The 16,516-nt window shown below is 44.6% G+C and overlaps 1 protein-coding gene across 1 annotated transcript; it reads left to right on the top strand.

Moving 5' to 3' along the window:
- On the top strand, nucleotides 1-13,595 carry LOC101171326 (Krueppel-like factor 15). The gene is made up of 3 exons (XM_004069198.4): nucleotides 1-3,446; nucleotides 5,965-7,053; nucleotides 11,880-13,595. The coding sequence occupies exons 2-3, from the start codon at nucleotides 6,008-6,010 to the stop codon at nucleotides 12,046-12,048; spliced, it is 1,215 nt and encodes a 404-aa protein (XP_004069246.1). The 5' UTR covers nucleotides 1-3,446; nucleotides 5,965-6,007; the 3' UTR covers nucleotides 12,049-13,595.
- Nucleotides 13,596-16,516: the final 2,921 nt, after the last annotated feature.

The following is a 16,516-nucleotide window of genomic DNA, read 5'->3' as shown; positions in this document are numbered from 1 at the left end:
ACACAACTTAAAAGGTCATCAATGGGTCCCATGTCATCAGGAGACACAGCCACATATAACTGGGTGTCATCAGCATAACTATGAAAGTTTATGCCATGTCTCCTGATGACATCACCTAGCGGTAGCATGTAGAGGTTAAAAAGTGTGGGGCCAAGGACCGAACCTTGTGGCACACCACATGTCAGTCCGTGCCTCCCAGATGATGCATCATTTACACTGACAATAAAATCTCTTCCTGTGAGGTAGGACTCAAACCAGCTGTACACAGTTCCAGTGATCCCAACCATGTCATGCAGTCTGTTTAGAAGAATGGAGTGGTCAACTGTGTCGAAGGCTGCACTCAGGTCCAGCAATACTAAAACAGATGTTTTCTTTTCATCAAAATTGGACCTGAGATCATTTATAACCTTGACCAGCGCCGTCTCTGTGGAGTGATGTGATCTAAAACCAGACTGAAATTTTTCTAAAATATTATTTTTATTAATAAAATCATTTAGTTGGATAAAAACTAGTTTTTCTAAAATCTTACTTAAAAATGGCAGGTTTGACACTGGCCGGTAATTATCTAGATCTGAAACATCTAAACCGCTCTTCTTCAGAGTGGGTCTCACTATAGCAGTCTTTAAGGATGTGGGAAAGATCCCAGTCTGAAGAGAGCGATTGACGATGTTCAGGAGTTCCTCCTCACAGGATGAAGACACAGACTTAAAAAGAGCGGTGGGGATGGGATCCAGAGAACAGGTTTTACTCTTAAGTTGGGAAATCACTTTACGAAGCTTTGCAGCATCAATCAAGACAAAACTCTCTAGTGTGTTCTTAAAAGGCAAACAAAATGCATCAGACTGAACTGTTAGTGGTCGTTGGGTGATATTAAATCTAATGTTATTTATCTTATCAGTGAAGTGGACTGCAAACTCCTCACATTTTAAACTGCTAAGAGTAGAATATGGGCTGGAAGAGATCGGATTGATTAGTCTGTCAATGGTGGAAAAAAGAATCTTTGGATTAGAAAAATTGTCAGCTATTAATTTTGAATAGTATTCCTGCTTTGCATGTTTAATAAATTTGTTGTATTGGGTTAGTTTTTCCTTAAAGATTTGGTAATGAATTGTTAGTTTTGTTTTGCGCCAATTTCGTTCAGCAACCCTACAGATTTTCTTAAGTCTCTTGGTTTCCTCTGTTCTCCAAGGAGGGGGTGCTTTGGCTTTGACCGTTTTTATTTTTAAGGGAGCGACTTTGTCCATTATTGATATGAGCTTGTTGTTGAAGTTTTGGACAGATATATCAACAGACAAACTTAGAGTGTTTGGTTGGCTGTGTTCCAGATGTGAGGTGAAGTTTGCAGCCACTTCAGGGTGTAGACAACGCGTTCTAACAGTTCTCTTTGGAAGTCTTTGGGTGACAGAGCCTTTGATAGTAAAAAACACACACGAGTGGTCTGAAATACCAACATCCACAACAGAGGTCACATTGGCCATCAGGCCACGAGTGATTAAAAGATCCAGTGTGTGACCCCTGTTGTGGGTGGGAACACTGACATGCTGAGTAAAATCCATTGTTGCTAAAGTGTTTAAAAACTCTTGGACATATGGGTCCGATGGGTTGTCCACATGCAGGTTAAAATCACCCAAAATAATTATTCTACTAAAATCTAAGTGTATAATTGAAAGCAGCTCTGCAAAGTCAGAATTAAAAGATGAGTTACACTTTGGGGGTCTATACACTATCAAAAACAACACAGTGGGGTTATTAAAAACAATGGCCTGGTATTCAAAAGATGTATATTCATGAAACAATTTGTCTGTAAAACTGATAAAAGCAGACAGGATAGCAGCAGTTCCCCCACCCCTACCCTGTTTTCTGTCTTTGCTTGTGAAGTAAAAAAGGGGTGGAGTCGCTTCAGACAGTGAACCAGTAGAACCACAATTCCAAGTCTCTGTTAAAAACAGGCCATTTAGGTTATGATCTAAAATTAAGTCGTGGATAAGAAATGATTTGTTTGATAGTGAGCGTACATTTAAAAGTGCCAGATTCAATTGAAGCATATTATTGTTTTCAGGTTCATGAAGGGTATTCAAATTTTGGATATGGATTGCTTTTAGGTTTTTATAATTCCTGTTAGAAGTTTTTAATTGAGTTGTAGATCGGTTTGTTATTATAGTTTGTATGGGAAGCGTGGCAGGTGTTATTGGGGGTTTGGATAATAACCCATGAAGGGGGCCTAGGGGAAGAACAGAGATTTGGTGTGATCCGGGTTCAGGTTCTGGAGAAGTTAAGGAAGCTGGCAGTCAATCCTCTTTAAAACAATGAACAGTATGTTGAATGTTAGCTGTTAAAATACTGCTACCAAGTAGACTAGGGTGAAGTCCATCTGGTCTGTAAAAAGAGGGGCGATTCCAGAAAAGGTTAAAATTGTCAATAAAACCAAACCTGTGCGTATGGGAGGTGGACAGCAGCCAGGAGTGGAGGGAGAGGATCCTGCTAAAACGTGTAGATCCTCTAGTAAGTGTGGGAATAGGTCCGGAAATAAAAACATATTTCCCAGTATTGGATAAAAGAGTAAAAAGTTCCCTAAATTCCCTTTTTGTGATTTCGGATTGTTGAAGTGTTGTGTCATTGGTTCCAATGTGAACTATAATCCGAATGACACTGGTTGGGAGGGAAAGCAGAACCTCAGGAAGCTCTTGAAGAAGATCCTTCACCTTGGCCCCAGGGAAGCATCTGGTAATGGCATTGATGTACCTTATATTCCTGATTATAGAGTCACCAACGATCAGGGTGGTTGGGGGGAATAGTGGTTGGGGCTGAGAGGAACGAGCCTCAGCCGGAGCAGTCACTCCCTCCTGGTCCTTTGCTTTTGCTCCTGGGGCTGGGGGCACAGTTCCGGGTTGGACCAATGGTGGCTGGTCCCGGAGGCCAACAGACCGCCTGGCCACCGCATCCTGAAGGAGCTTGATCCTCCGGTGGGCAGGGGCAGTGTCACCACTTGATGTCTGGGATGTTTTTGTGGACCAGACATTGTAGTGGTGGATAAAGAACAGAGGAAAACCGTTGGTCCGTGAACACCTCACATCAAACGCCTTGTTCTCACAAACTTAAAAAAAACAGTCGTTCTGTGTTTCATTTTCATATTTCTTCTATTCCTCCTTGATGTTTCAGTTAACACATGGCAGCCAGTGACAGCCAATCAGCGCGTCGCTTTTAGGGCGAGCCTCCACGGAGCTCGACCAATCATGAGCACGGAGCAGGACCCGTGCCTCCCGAGTTGTGCAGCGACGTGGTCACGTGATGCGAGGGGAGCAGGAATGCCAACATGGTCCCGTGGCAAGGACGGGATGTGAGCGCGCGGCGACAATAACACGACGGCAGCTTGCGAAAACCCCCCGAAGACTGTGAGCCTTTGACGCGCCGGATTCTTCCGTCGAGTCGCCGCCTGAAAACGGCTGGTAGGTCGAGCCAAACGCTCCGGTTTGTCCGGAAAAACAGTCCCAATTTTTTTCACCCCCCCCCCCCTCCCCTTCAGCACCCAGGCGAACTTAGGGCTCGCGGGGTTCTGCGCAGACGCGGGGGGTGCTCGTTGGCTTCTTTTAGTGGTTATTTCGCGGTTCCTCGTGCCTCCGCTCGGTTGTTTGGGTTTGGGCTCGGGCTCGAGCTCGGCCGTCGTGACTCGTGTTTACTCAGCGTCTGCAGAGTCCGAGGCCCTGCTGCAACATGTGCGCGGCGGTGACAGCAGCAACAAGCAGCATCCCTTACATAACCCACCGGGGATTATCCCCGCGGTTAGCTGTCTGTTTTCGGACTCTGAACTTAAGGATGCGGCTCCTAAACGCGTTATTTTTGTTTTAAACAACGCACGTTTACCGTAAAAACATACACTTCAAATATGTTTTCAGGGAAAGGAATATTAATTTTTGTTATCTTAACCTATCTTTACTATCAGTACAAAGGGCATCTTAAGTCCAGATTTACGTTACAAAACTATCGATTTCAATACATATCGAGTATAAGACCCACTCCAATGAAAATTCTTGTTTTTATTTTTTCTATTTTTTTAACCATGTTCTTGTGGTACTTTTCTGATGATGGAGGACGTATATGAAGAAAACCAAGTTCAAAATTGACTCTCTGAGTTTTTCTTTAAATTGTTGTAATTCAGAAGCAGACGAAAAACTGCAATTTCGAGAAAAAAACATATTTGTGACAGAAAATAGACATTGCAGGTCACAGGCTCTGCTCCATTCCGATGAATCCACGTGTAGAAAAATAGATCCATGTTTGCCAAAACTGTACAGCTGGATAGCTCCAATCTTGCACACCATTTTTGTTGCTTTTGTTGTAAACAGAGAGCTGTCAGTGAAGGGGAACGGCCACAATTGGAGCTGGTTCACGCCCCCTGCGCTTGAACCAGCAGGGGGCGCGGTGTCGCGGTTAACTGCAGCCCCCCCCTCCTCCCGCCAAACGGTGGCGGTCGCGTCGCAACTGAATACAATTACAACGCAGTAATCTTTATTAACAAATAACAGTAACCTGACATGAAGCCTGACACCCATGAAGAACGCGGGGCAGGAGGCTCCGCCTTTGTTTATACGGACACGTAACTTTGCTCTGCACAAAATAGTCCCCAAACAAAACATGTAGTGACATTCATCGAAATCTAACAGTGCACGTTTGTGTTTGGTGTTACAGATTGAAGGAGAACAGTAATAACACCCCCCCCCCCCCCAACACGAAATCCTCTGGCGGGCGGCCGTGTCGCGCACTCAAGGAAATGAATACAATGGAAATTAATGTCGTATTTCCTCGCGAGAGACGGAAACCTCTGTTGTAGAATGAGGATGTGTATGTGCTGCTGAAACCACGGGCGTGTGTGTGTGAGTAGAGGGAGTGAGAGCGGCACGCAGGGAGTGAAGGAGAACAGCAATAAAAGGTTTCCCCCAGAAACCCTTGAAGTCTGAACACAGGACTAGCAGAAAAAGTAAATTATCAGCAAAGATGAATGTGTTGAATGTGTTTATTATAGTTCCAATCACACACCAGATGCAGAACTTAAAATAATAAAAACTTTAAAAAACAAAACAACATGCGGTGATGCGCTTATTGTCACACCCCTGGCCACAACTACTGTCACTCTACAGAAGCTGTGAAATGACACGTTTTGGTCAAAAATCTGCATAATCATAAGTAGAAGACCACTGGAACTGCTTTTAAAATGGAACAAAAGAGGATTGGGGCAGAACCTTTAAGGTTACAAGAATGAATTGTGTTCGGAACCAGCAGGTTACACGTTCTAAGACTTGCTAACTAGCCAAGAAAACTTTTGAATGTTTCCATAGTGACTCGTTATTTTACCCACCACGAAATGGAAAAATAAGCCCAGCAGGATTTAAACTCTTAAAAAAGTGTAAGTTACTTTCCCAGCCAAATTTCTGAAAGTAAGACGACTCGCTCTTTTAGGCGACGACTTTCACTCCATGAAAGTCATGACGTCAACCTCGGCAGCGTGTCTGTGTCTTGTACACGAAAACAAACAATCTGAACTTTTGCAAAGATGGATGTGCATATTGTTCTTATAAAACAAAAGCGTTTTGCTAATCACTGTTAGCTCCATGGACAAAGTGAGTGTATGATTTAGCCTGGGGGCGGTGCTGGCAGTGCAGACATTTTCTGGAAGGGGCTGTTCCTCACTTTTTTCATGGATTAGGAGGGGCTGGTGCTCAGAGCACAGGTTTTTAAAGGAATACTCAGAAATGTGAGAATAGCTCAAACTACTGCTTTGGGGTTGTTTATAGTGAGGAATGAACAATATAATATCTTAAAAAAGTTGATTTTGCATGATTTTTAATTGTCTTAGATGTCTTAGTTTTGGTCCAGATTTATTTTTTCGTGGTGTAGCAGAAACTGTAGGCTCTGCAAATCTAATGAAATATCAAATCTATAGTTTGACTCTTGTCTCTGTCTCTGCAGGATTCTCTATTTGTGGACACTTTCCCTCCCCAACGGCGGATCAATGGTGTCTCTCAGCAGCCGAACGCTCAGCGTGGAGACGGAGCTGTTTAGGGACGGCGGCGCCCTCTTCTCCCTCTGCCCGGGAGACGGAGCCCACAGCAAAGGTGGCGGCTTGCCCTCCTGCAGCCTCCTAGAGGCGCCGGAGGAGGGGGCCACGCTAAGCTCCAGTCTCGGCGAGGAGGAAGACGATGAGGAGGAAGACGAGGATGAGGATCTCTTTCTAAGCGCGGCGGAGGACAGAAACTATCCGGACCCCAAGTTGCCGGAGTTTGCCTTCCCCCCCTCGTCCCCGTTTTCACCCACCCTGGAGGAGATTGAGGAGTTCTTACGGGAAAAGATGGAGCCTGTGAAGGAGGAGGAAGAGCTGCTGGCCCTGAAAGCTGAAGCCTCCCCGGAGTCGTGCAGCTTCGAAGGCTCCCTGTCTTCCTCTGGACCCCCAGCTGCTTCCAAAGAGAGCGAGGGGGGGCCAGGAATCAAACAGGAGAACAGTCCTGGCCGAGCTCAGCCCTCCCCACCTGCCCACCCGTACCCTTCTCCGCCCGCTTTGACCCCGCCCATGCTGCTGGGGTCCCCGTTGGTTCTGCAGCTTCAGCCAATACCCGTGGCCCCCCCACAGGCTCCGTCAGGATCCCCTCAGGGGGCCCAAAACGGGATCTGGCTCACCCACCTGGTGATGGGGCTTCAGGGTGCAGCGGCACAAAATCTCACCCTGCTGGCCCCGCAGGTGTCCTCCACCCAAACCGCCACCTTGCTGTCAATCAGCAACGGCGACAACAAATCCGGCGACCAGAAGTACGTGAAGATCGCCCCCCTGCCCATCAGCACCAGGACTGTAGAGATCACAGCCGTGACGGGAGTGGAGGGTCAGAGTCTGCTGAAGGCTGTGGCTCCCCGGGTGAACAAGGTGCTGCCCACAGAGAGGGTCCACAAGTGCTCCCACCCAGGCTGTGGGAAGATGTACACCAAAAGCAGCCACCTGAAGGCGCACTTCCGCCGCCACACGGGGGAGAAGCCCTACACCTGCAGCTGGCCAGAGTGCGGCTGGAGGTACGTGGCTCCGCCTCTTACTCTCATTAGGACCCCCCCCCCCAGGCATTCCAAACAGGAAGTACCCGGAAGAAGCCAAAACTACCTAGACTTCTAAAGAGAAATAAACAGCTATTCTGTTAGTCAGAAATCCGTTCTTGCTCTGATACATTGTTTAACATGTTCTTGATAAAAAAAAATTCTTTATCACGAGTTATTCAAGTTATAAACTGATCAATCAGATGCTTCAATAAAAGTATGTGGTTGAACGTTGAACGTTTGATTGAGAGATTTTGTGCAGTCTGCTCTTAAGTGGAAGGGGTGTGGTCTTCCAAGAAGCTCACTCCTAATTGGTGAAAGCGGCTGCCATGGAAATGTTGACTTGGACCAATCACTGCTTACTGATGATGACTGAAATTACTTCATTTGGTTGGAGTCGTGCGTAAACCATTTTCTATGGGTGACGTCATGGTCGCTCAGTCCAGTTTTTCACATACAGTCAACGTGACAAAGAACTAATTACATCAATTAAGTCTGAGTTTTTTTCTATTCGTATAAAATCTGAGCCAATCATTTCATGGTGTCGACCGTAGAGCTGTGGGGCCTCATTTATAAAACTTTGCGTAGGATTTGCGTCAGAAGTGGCGTACGGATGAAACATAGGACGTGCGTACGCACAGAAATATTCGGATTTATAAAACCGTGCGCACGCACATCCTACGCATCTTTCCCTTAATAAATCACAACCAATTCTAAATGCAACGCAGCTTTTGCGGCTTTATGACACAAATTAATATTCATGTCTTGCAAAACCATGGCACACACACCGAGAGGAAATGAAAAAAACGTAACTTCACTTTATGTGAAGTAGAAGTTATCGTTGGCGAGGTGGAAAAGAGGAGAAAAGTGTTGTTTGGAGGGCACAGTGTGGGCATTACTAATGCCAAAAAGGCACGTGAGCGGCAAACGGTGGCAGACGCCGTAATGCTGTAGCCTCACAACCTCGGACCGTGGCCGGGATAAAAAAGAAATGGTCGGACATCAAAGTCGAGGCAAAAAAATGTCTGGCGCTGCATCGCCAGAGTGTGTCTGCCATGGGGGGGATGGGGGGGGGGCACCGGAGCTGACCCCTCTTAATGAGAGACTAGCGGCAAGAATTGGGGAATCCCTTAAGTGGAGTGGTGACTGAGGCGCAGGGGGAGCACCGACGCGCCAGATGCACCGGGTGACACCCCCCCAAAAGCCCGCATATGTCCAACAGGACGGCTCGAGGAAGCCGGAACCGGCTCATAAGCCACTCGTCCCCGTTTTCCAGCAAGTCTTCTTGCTGTCTAAAGATGCGTTCACTCCGAATTCTTCCATTTGCCACATCTTCTAAGAGCGCAAGATCAGCCATTGTGCGTCATTACGCATTGTGATGGGACATTTTATTTCCATCCATTTATTTACATCTGACAAGCTACAGATGTCGGTAATAATCGACGTGGAAATGGGAAATTGTTCAGCGCAAATGTAATTTCTTGTTGCTTTCTGAATGGATGAGACATACGCCATACATTGTTTTATCAAAAATAAAACAAACTAAAGGCATATGCATGAATATCATAATTCTGTAGCCTATGAAGAAATGTTTTACTATGTAAACAACTTTCCCCAGTGGACAATTAATGCATCTCTCTCTATCTATCCATCTGTCTGTCTGATTGCACGTATATCTGCTCCGCCAGACGGACACATTAACGAGAATATCAGTTTTGTACATTATTTCGTTCTGTTAACTTTATTTATGAGGATGAATTGCACAACATGCCAATATTGCAAAACATATTTCACTTTTCTTTTTGCAAATAAGTGTTCATTTGAATTTCTGTTATAATTTTCGTTTGATTTTTTTGTTTGTTTCACTGCTGATCGATCAAACGGGTGTTCGTGTAGGCTGTTAATTGTAAGACTTTCTTTATGAAGTCTTCATGTTATTTATGAGAGGCAGTATTGTCATTTTCACTTTTACGTGTTTCTTCCATCTGCCGACGGCGTCGCCGTTTCTCATTTCACCCGTTTTTGTGCGTACGCCTGGGTCAGAGCTTGCGTGAAGGACCGCACATTTTCCCGTCAAGTTTGCTTTTTATAAATCTCATCTATTGCGTAGAGAGTGGCGTACGCCTTCTTTTGTGCGTACGCAACGTTTATAAATGAGGCCCGTGGTCTGTTGAGAATGTTTATGGTTACAGGATGTACCAAAGTGCAGGATTGTTTCTGTTGAGCCATGCTGCGTTCACACTAAGCGTGATGTTGTGATGTTGCAAATTCACATCGACTGTTTAGGTGTAGCGTCGAATTCCCTGCTCAGCGCTTGTGAGAAAGTGTTCATAAACCTGCCACTTCCGCACTGTGTGGGAGGAGCTATGGTTAAAAGTTTACATGGAAGACACGGATGATGTTGAGAAATCAGGTTTATTTATTAATGATAAAGCATTGATAATCCTGTCTCCAAGTCCGGGTTCATGACATTATTCCGAGCTTCTTGGTGAGGTTCTGAATGACAGCCGCTTTCAGCAGTACTTCGGTCTCTCTGTGACACAGTTTGACAACTTCCTGGTCCGATATAGGAGGGGAAAAAAATGAAAAGATTTTTTAAAAATTATTGTTTCAATGCAAAAAAGAAAAATATCATGAAGTTCAGGAAGAGAACAATCCGCTTCTCCTCCATGCTGGTTTTGGACTCCACCCACTGTTTACGTAACCAACATGTCACGGGCCAAAGCTAAGTTCCTGATTGGTTGATGCAACGCAAAGCTTTGCCAAAGGTCAGATATTTGAACTCTGGAAACATTGCGTTGTTGCTAGAAAATCACTTTGTGCCTGACGCTCAAAACACGCCAGACTTCTCATCACTTCTGAACGTTGGCTTTACATTAAAACTGGACATCACTTTTGCACGAGTGGCATTTGTAGTAAACACAACCAGGCTCTAAGGTTATTGCTGGGTTGCCGTCACCAAACTTTGCGTCTTGGGAACAAACGGGTAAAAATGAGACGTAAACAAGACATCGGTTGTTGTTCTGGAGCTCAGGATCCATCCATAACCTCAATATTTGACGCCTCCTCTGCTGATTTTGGTCATAGTTTTAGAATATAATTACAAATGTATCATATTTTTAGATTTTAGATATTTTTGTTTACATTTCAGTGAATGGGGCCCGACCTGCCCCTTAGTGGTCACCTGCTAAGCCGACTTTGTTGTGATGACATCGGGTTTGCAGTCTGCTTTTTGTGAAGTGACCTCATCCAGATCCCTCAAACTAGTTCTTGTAGCAGAGAGGAACCGAGAGCTGCAGGAGGAACCACACTCACAAGCTCTGAGCAAAAGTCAAAACGAACAAACCATCCAAACTTTCACGAGCGAGAAGATCAATGCATCCTCAGGTGTGCTGCTAGTCCACGATCTTCGCAAACATAACTTTGTTTGAACAAGAAAAAGTCCAGCTTCATTCAAAAAGAGGCAGGATCCTGTGGACGCCCGCAGAACGATGTGCTGATGTGAGCTTTTTAACCGCTGATGGATCTTTAGCAGTAATCTTCTCCATGTTTCATTAAAACGGCTTCTGAGGAGTAGAGATGTTGCCTGAAGGTTCGGAGGCTTTTTGAAAGACGACACCATTGCTCAGCCGGACGGGTTGGGGCTTTGGCGCCGTGCCCGCCGCCGCTTTGTTCTCATCTGCTGCGGGAATCGATAAGAAAAAGGGGGAGCTGGAGACTCTTCTGTCAGTGATGCAGCCTGGTGATGAAACCTTCTTCATTAACGCCCTCGAAGAAGCGGGCGGCTCCAACATTAACACCTGACTTATTGACTTTATGTAAAAACCACGAAAACCAACACTTATTCCTCTGTGGAGGCCTTGCCCTTTGGTTCTTCATCACTTCCAACTTCCTTAAGCCTTCGACACAACCGCCTTTACACGGGCAGAAAATGGTCAAACGGGGCGCGCAGCTGCCTATCAGTGCCGTTCTAGTGAAATGTGCGCACAGCTTGGTTGTTAGAAACAAGGAAATTAGACAGAGTGTGTCTTTGAGTCCTACATGGACCCACGTATCACCTGCACACCCTGATCACAGGGTCAGTATGAGCCGCTGTGCACGCCTCAAATCCGAGTCCCCGATTGGTCCAAGTTCGACCTGGTTTAACTTGTAATGCGCATTCAATGTCGACGCATTTTGTACGTAGAGCCCAAAAATGGTTGTAGAAATGTGTAGTTATGTGTGAGCGCAAGAGTTTGGAACACTGAAGTCTGAAATGCGCATTCACATTGGCTTTTCATTGAAACTGGCCACTTGGACGTGTGTTGCAGATGGCACTGAGAACCCTCCACGGGCCCGGACAACCCAAAAAGCCTGCAGATAACCTGCTTAGATATGCAACTTCTTAAAATGCTTGCTCTCTGTTATTTTGGGAATCAAACACAGCTTCCCCCCCCCCCAGAGAAAGTTCACTGGCGCAACAATGAAACACGGTGGTGGTAGTGTGATAGTGTGGGACTGCTCTGCTGCTTTGGGACCTGGAGAAATCTGACTCCACAAACTCTGTAAAAAATACTGAAGAACCACAAAAAAATGACCCAAACGGCAGCAGATTCTCCTGGTCAAGTAACGGTTCTAGAGCATTTTTGTCTGAATTGGACTTTTCAAAAGAAATTCAGAATAAAATCGTTCTGCAAAGAAAAGTATGAGTGATTGTCATAAACACCTGATGAGTTTGATTCTGTTCAACCTGTCATTGCTAATATTTCTGGGAACATTGTGTGTTCCCCGCCTGTTTCTGGTCCTGACTTCTCGCTCTTGTGTTCCAGGTTCTCCCGATCCGATGAGCTGTCCCGCCATCGCCGGTCTCATTCGGGCATCAAGCCATACGAGTGTTCTCTGTGCGAGAAGAAGTTCGCCCGCAGCGACCATCTATCCAAACATACGAAGGTCCACCGCAGCTCCAGGTCCAGCAGGATTATCCGAGCCACCGTGTGACGCTTGGAGCCGACCCGAACCGTGCCCAGACCGAGCCTGGACCCGCCCCGTCGGCTCTGACTCAGGACGCTGAGGCTTGAGTCTCAGGAGTTTTGGTGCTTAACAAGCAAAACCTTCGGAAGAATCCGAGCCGGATGATGTTTCGGTGTCCGCAGTTTCCTTCCGTTCTCTTCCATGGAGATTGAGCTAAAGCTGCGCCGGAACCGGACTTCCGGTCCTCAGTAAACTGCAAGGAACTTCTCTTCGTCGTTGCTCTTCCTCACAGATCAGGGTTTCTACGTGAAATATCTAAACTCTGCAGCGTCCATCCATGAAGCGTATCAGCAGCCTCCCCTGCAGGAAAGGAAAAGAGGATTTGGCAAACGCTGATGCGTAAAACTTAGGCCTTGTTTTTACAATAATCACACAAAAAAAACCTTCCTTAATCGGACCCGTATGCCTTTTCTTCATTCCCCGCAAAAATCTCCTCGTCGATGCCTTCGTCCTCGCCACAAAATCTCGTCTCAAACCTGCTGCTGTTGGGCTTTCATCAATCTGAACGCGCCCGTCAAATATCCGCTCCTAACAGGTAGGCGGCGCCAATCCAGAAAAGCCTGTGAATGAAAAGTCTCCCCCCGAGGAAGTAAAGAAATCGTGAAAACCCAACAGTGCAAAAACGATGTGAAAAACATTCTTTACTTATTTACAGTAGCACTTACTGAAAAACAGAACAGAAAGGTCTTCTTTCAGTCATAGCAGCAAGAAAAGCTAGTAGTGTAGCGAGCTGTGAAGGCAGCTAACACTTCGTCAATCATTAACTCTTTCAGAACGACCTGTACTGAAACCAGGACAGTGTGTGTACAGCTTGTTGCCTTTATTTAGCAATGTTTTTTTTTTTTAACTGACAGTTTTTAATCAGTGCATTAAGCTATCCGTTGGTGTCTCCGGATAAGGTTTGTTCCGTGATTGTGATCGATTCGTGGAATGTCTGACAGATTCGACCCCAAATCATAAGCTACGTATGCTGATCCCAAGTGCACTTGTGTCTAGAGGAATCATGGGATTGCAACAAAGGAAGAAAAGCGTCACGTGGACGGCTTTACCCACGAAAAAGTGATATTTCGGTGCTTGGCTGCACAGGTCACAGCCTGCACTGGACGTTCTCAGCTGGAGCAACACTGGTGCTTTAGAATAAGCTTGAACGTGGAGCACTTCTCGCGGAGCGCTCACTCCTCATGGCGTGTCGGTCCCGCAGCGGGACGCTCCAGGTTACTACGAGTTAAAAAAAGAAACAAGCTCGCTCTGTAAGGTGGAAGCAGACAGACGGGCAGACGTGTTGATCCGTCTGGACTGGTGCTGTCTTTGTGTCTGAGCCTCCCCAGGCTGCTTCCACTGACCTACATCCAGACCTGAACGCCCCCGTCATCGCCCACTGCTCCCTCTGTCTGCCCGTGTATGTCCAACGTACATCCAACAGACAAACCTGCCTGTCTGTGCTAAAAAGAGAAAACACTTTTTGGGGGGTTATTATTATTTGTTTTTTTAATACAAGAAATGCTATTTTCCTATCTGCAAAAATAAAATGAACAAAAAAAAGGCGGTAGTTGAATCATTCTCTCTCTTGTTTGAAGAATACTTATGTAACCCTTGTGCTATCTTAGATGACCCCACCCTTACATCGACGTGTTCTCCCTACCATGACAAAGGTGGATAAAGGTGGAAAGATTTCATGTAATCCATGGACACCAGTGAAGATCACAAATTATTGAAGAAAAAAGGTTCAGAGCACTGTCTAGTGGGTCTAGATGACCCAACTCCCAATGTTAAAGTGCCTAGGACAGCACAAGGGTTAAAACCTAAGAGCCTGATACCTTTTAAAGACCCACTCCAATCATCCTTTGATCTTTTTTGTAAGCATTCCACGTGGTCTTTTAATTATGATGAAGCCGTTTTAAGCTGAAAGTTAAAAAAAAAGTCACTTTCTAGGACATAGGGGCTACAGGGCAGCTCTAAATCACTAGAACTTTTGAGTTGTAGGGAAGACTGTTAGTAACCCCTCCCCCTTTGGTTGCTGAGAGCTCTTTATTTACACTCTCTTCCCAGCTGACAGGCCCTCACACCCCCAAAGTAACATTAACCAGTGCAACAAAAAGAAGGAGCAAAGCAAAGACGTGCACAGATCTAGTCGTCTGCAAGTGGATGCATTGGAATGGGGCGGAGCAGGAAGCGTGTGCCCCGCCCAAACTATTTACTATGGCACAAACGGCCTTTTTTCCTTTGCTCCTGATTCACGATTTAAATCAGGAAATACTCAGAAATGCAATTTGAAGCTTCATATATGTCATCCGGAAAACACCACAAGAACATTTTAAAAACACAGTTTTCATTGGAGGGGGCCTTAAAAAACATTCCAGTCAGGTTTTTATTTGAAAAATCTTTATTTAATCATGTTTTGAACAATGGAAATTAGCTTTATAAGTAAAACAAAATCATTATAAAAAGTCAAATCATTAAAGCAAAACTCTTTAAATTATAATTGAAAAGTTATGATTGAAACTTTCGGTTTATTTATGACTTCAGCTTTTATTTTTTAAACTCAATTGTTAAAATAAAGGTTAAAAAGCTTTAGCAGACATTAATCAAAAACACTTTTCTGTTGTTTTTGGCTTAAATTCAGCAGTTTTGGCCCACATGTCTTTTTTTTTTTAGGTGGTGGGGCGTGAAGGTTAATCATCTCCATGCATTGGTCTGCTTTGCAGACTTTAGCAATTCCTCCAAACACCTGCTTTGCAGCAGCGCCGTGAATTTCCTGCAGTACGCACTACGCAGCAGGATAAAAAGCTCCCAACAAACAAACAAACACAACAGGACAGAAGCTGCAGGCAGGTCTCAGTGCTGTTTGTCTGCTGCAGCGTGGAGCAGAATCTCAGATCAGATCAGGGATCCGTTTGGAGTTTGGGAGGAAACCGGGGGCGGCTTCAAAGACAAACGCAAGAGCCGCCTTTGTATTCCTGCTCTTTCACATTTGCAACCAGAGTGTGTTGTGCTGTCCTACATAACACTGCAGGCAAAGTGAGGGGAAAAGGAGAAAGGGGGGCTGGCCCCTCCCTCAAGAGAGGAATTGAGGCTGTGGGCGGAAACATGACAGCCAGAGGTTACTAAAGGACAAAGCACTGTACTGGCTTTTAAGGAGGAACTGTGGCGCCGCTAGAAAACTGCAGATTTATGATGGTTAGAGCAAAGTTGATGAGGCCGAATCCAGATCAAATTAAAGTGAATGAAAAACAACACTGACAAATTGGAAAAAAAAAACACATTTATAAATAGTTTTTAAAATCAAAAGTACACATTGTAAATTTGATCATTTGGGAAATGGTCAATATGAAGAAATACTGAAAACCTGAACAATAAAACCCACAAAACTACAAATGTTACCAAATGGAAAATACTTGTTTATTCATAAGCTGCAATTTTGTGTTTTCAACTTTCATTTTTCTGTTTTATTCTTTGGTTTTAGTCCAGACCATTGACTATATATGAGAACTGGACCGAGTGCGTGTGACATCACCCACAGAAAATGACTTTGCCATTTTTTTCACAGTACGGACGTCGCCATGCCAGAAATCATCAGAAAGCAATACTTGGTCTCAGTCAGCATTTCTATGGCAACCACTCTCACCAATCAGGAGGGAGCTTGTAAAAAGACCACACCCCATCACTTGAAAGTTGGCTTCACGAAAACTGTCAATAAACTGCTTCTAGACCACCTAATTTTATCGAGGCATCTGATTGGTCAGTTTGTAACTTAAGAAAAATTATGAAAACAAAAAATTAAAGAACAGGGGGGTATTCCAGGAAGCATGTTTAAATTAGCCTGACCTTAAGCCTCAACTCTGGTTGAAATCCGCCTGAACTTGCTTACTCAGGGTATGTCGGTTCCAAAAGACCGGATATGAGTTGGCGTAATTACTCTCGACTTGGTAACCCTGGGTTAAGGGCACAGCACAGTGCACAGCAGGTACATAAAGACATTCTCAATGGATCGCCGATTTACGGAGTCACCATGGAAACGCGTGTTGAAAAAAAAAAAAGCGCTATACTTCGGTGAGACGGAGTCTGAGATTTTAATGACGGCGTATGAAGATTATACGTCCATCAAAAAAGTAATACGGCTGCATCATCAAAAAAAAGAGTTTCTGCTTGTAGTAAGAACAGACAAAGTAAACGCACAAGTTTTTGATCTTATTTCCATTTTCCTTGTGACGCATACATATATATAACTTATCCAATTTTGCCACCTTAAATGAATTACTTCTATTGGTAACAAGTAATTGAGTTGAATTTATTCAACCTAATTTCTTACGTCTATAAAACTCAGTAATTTTTTTACAACTCAAATTTACATATTTATTTAACTAAATGTAATATTACTCCAATTCAATTAATCTTTTTTCCATCTTAAATAATTATGATTCTTGAACTCTCATAT

The sequence above is a fragment of the Oryzias latipes genome, chromosome 5 (genome assembly GCF_002234675.1).
Source record: "Oryzias latipes chromosome 5, ASM223467v1".
Lineage (NCBI taxonomy): Eukaryota > Metazoa > Chordata > Actinopteri > Beloniformes > Adrianichthyidae > Oryzias > Oryzias latipes.
This window is presented reverse-complemented; position numbering and strand designations above follow the sequence as displayed.

What these genes read in the sequence shown, in the direction of transcription:
- LOC101171326 (XM_004069198.4), top strand. Translation starts at nt 6,008, where the DNA reads ATGGTGTCTCTCAGCAGCCGAACGCTCAGCGTGGAGACGGAGCTGTTT. An exon ending in TGGCCAGAGTGCGGCTGGAG is followed by an intron (nt 7,054 to 11,879) that starts GTACGTGGCTCC and finishes CTTGTGTTCCAG; the next exon opens with GTTCTCCCGATCCGATGAGC.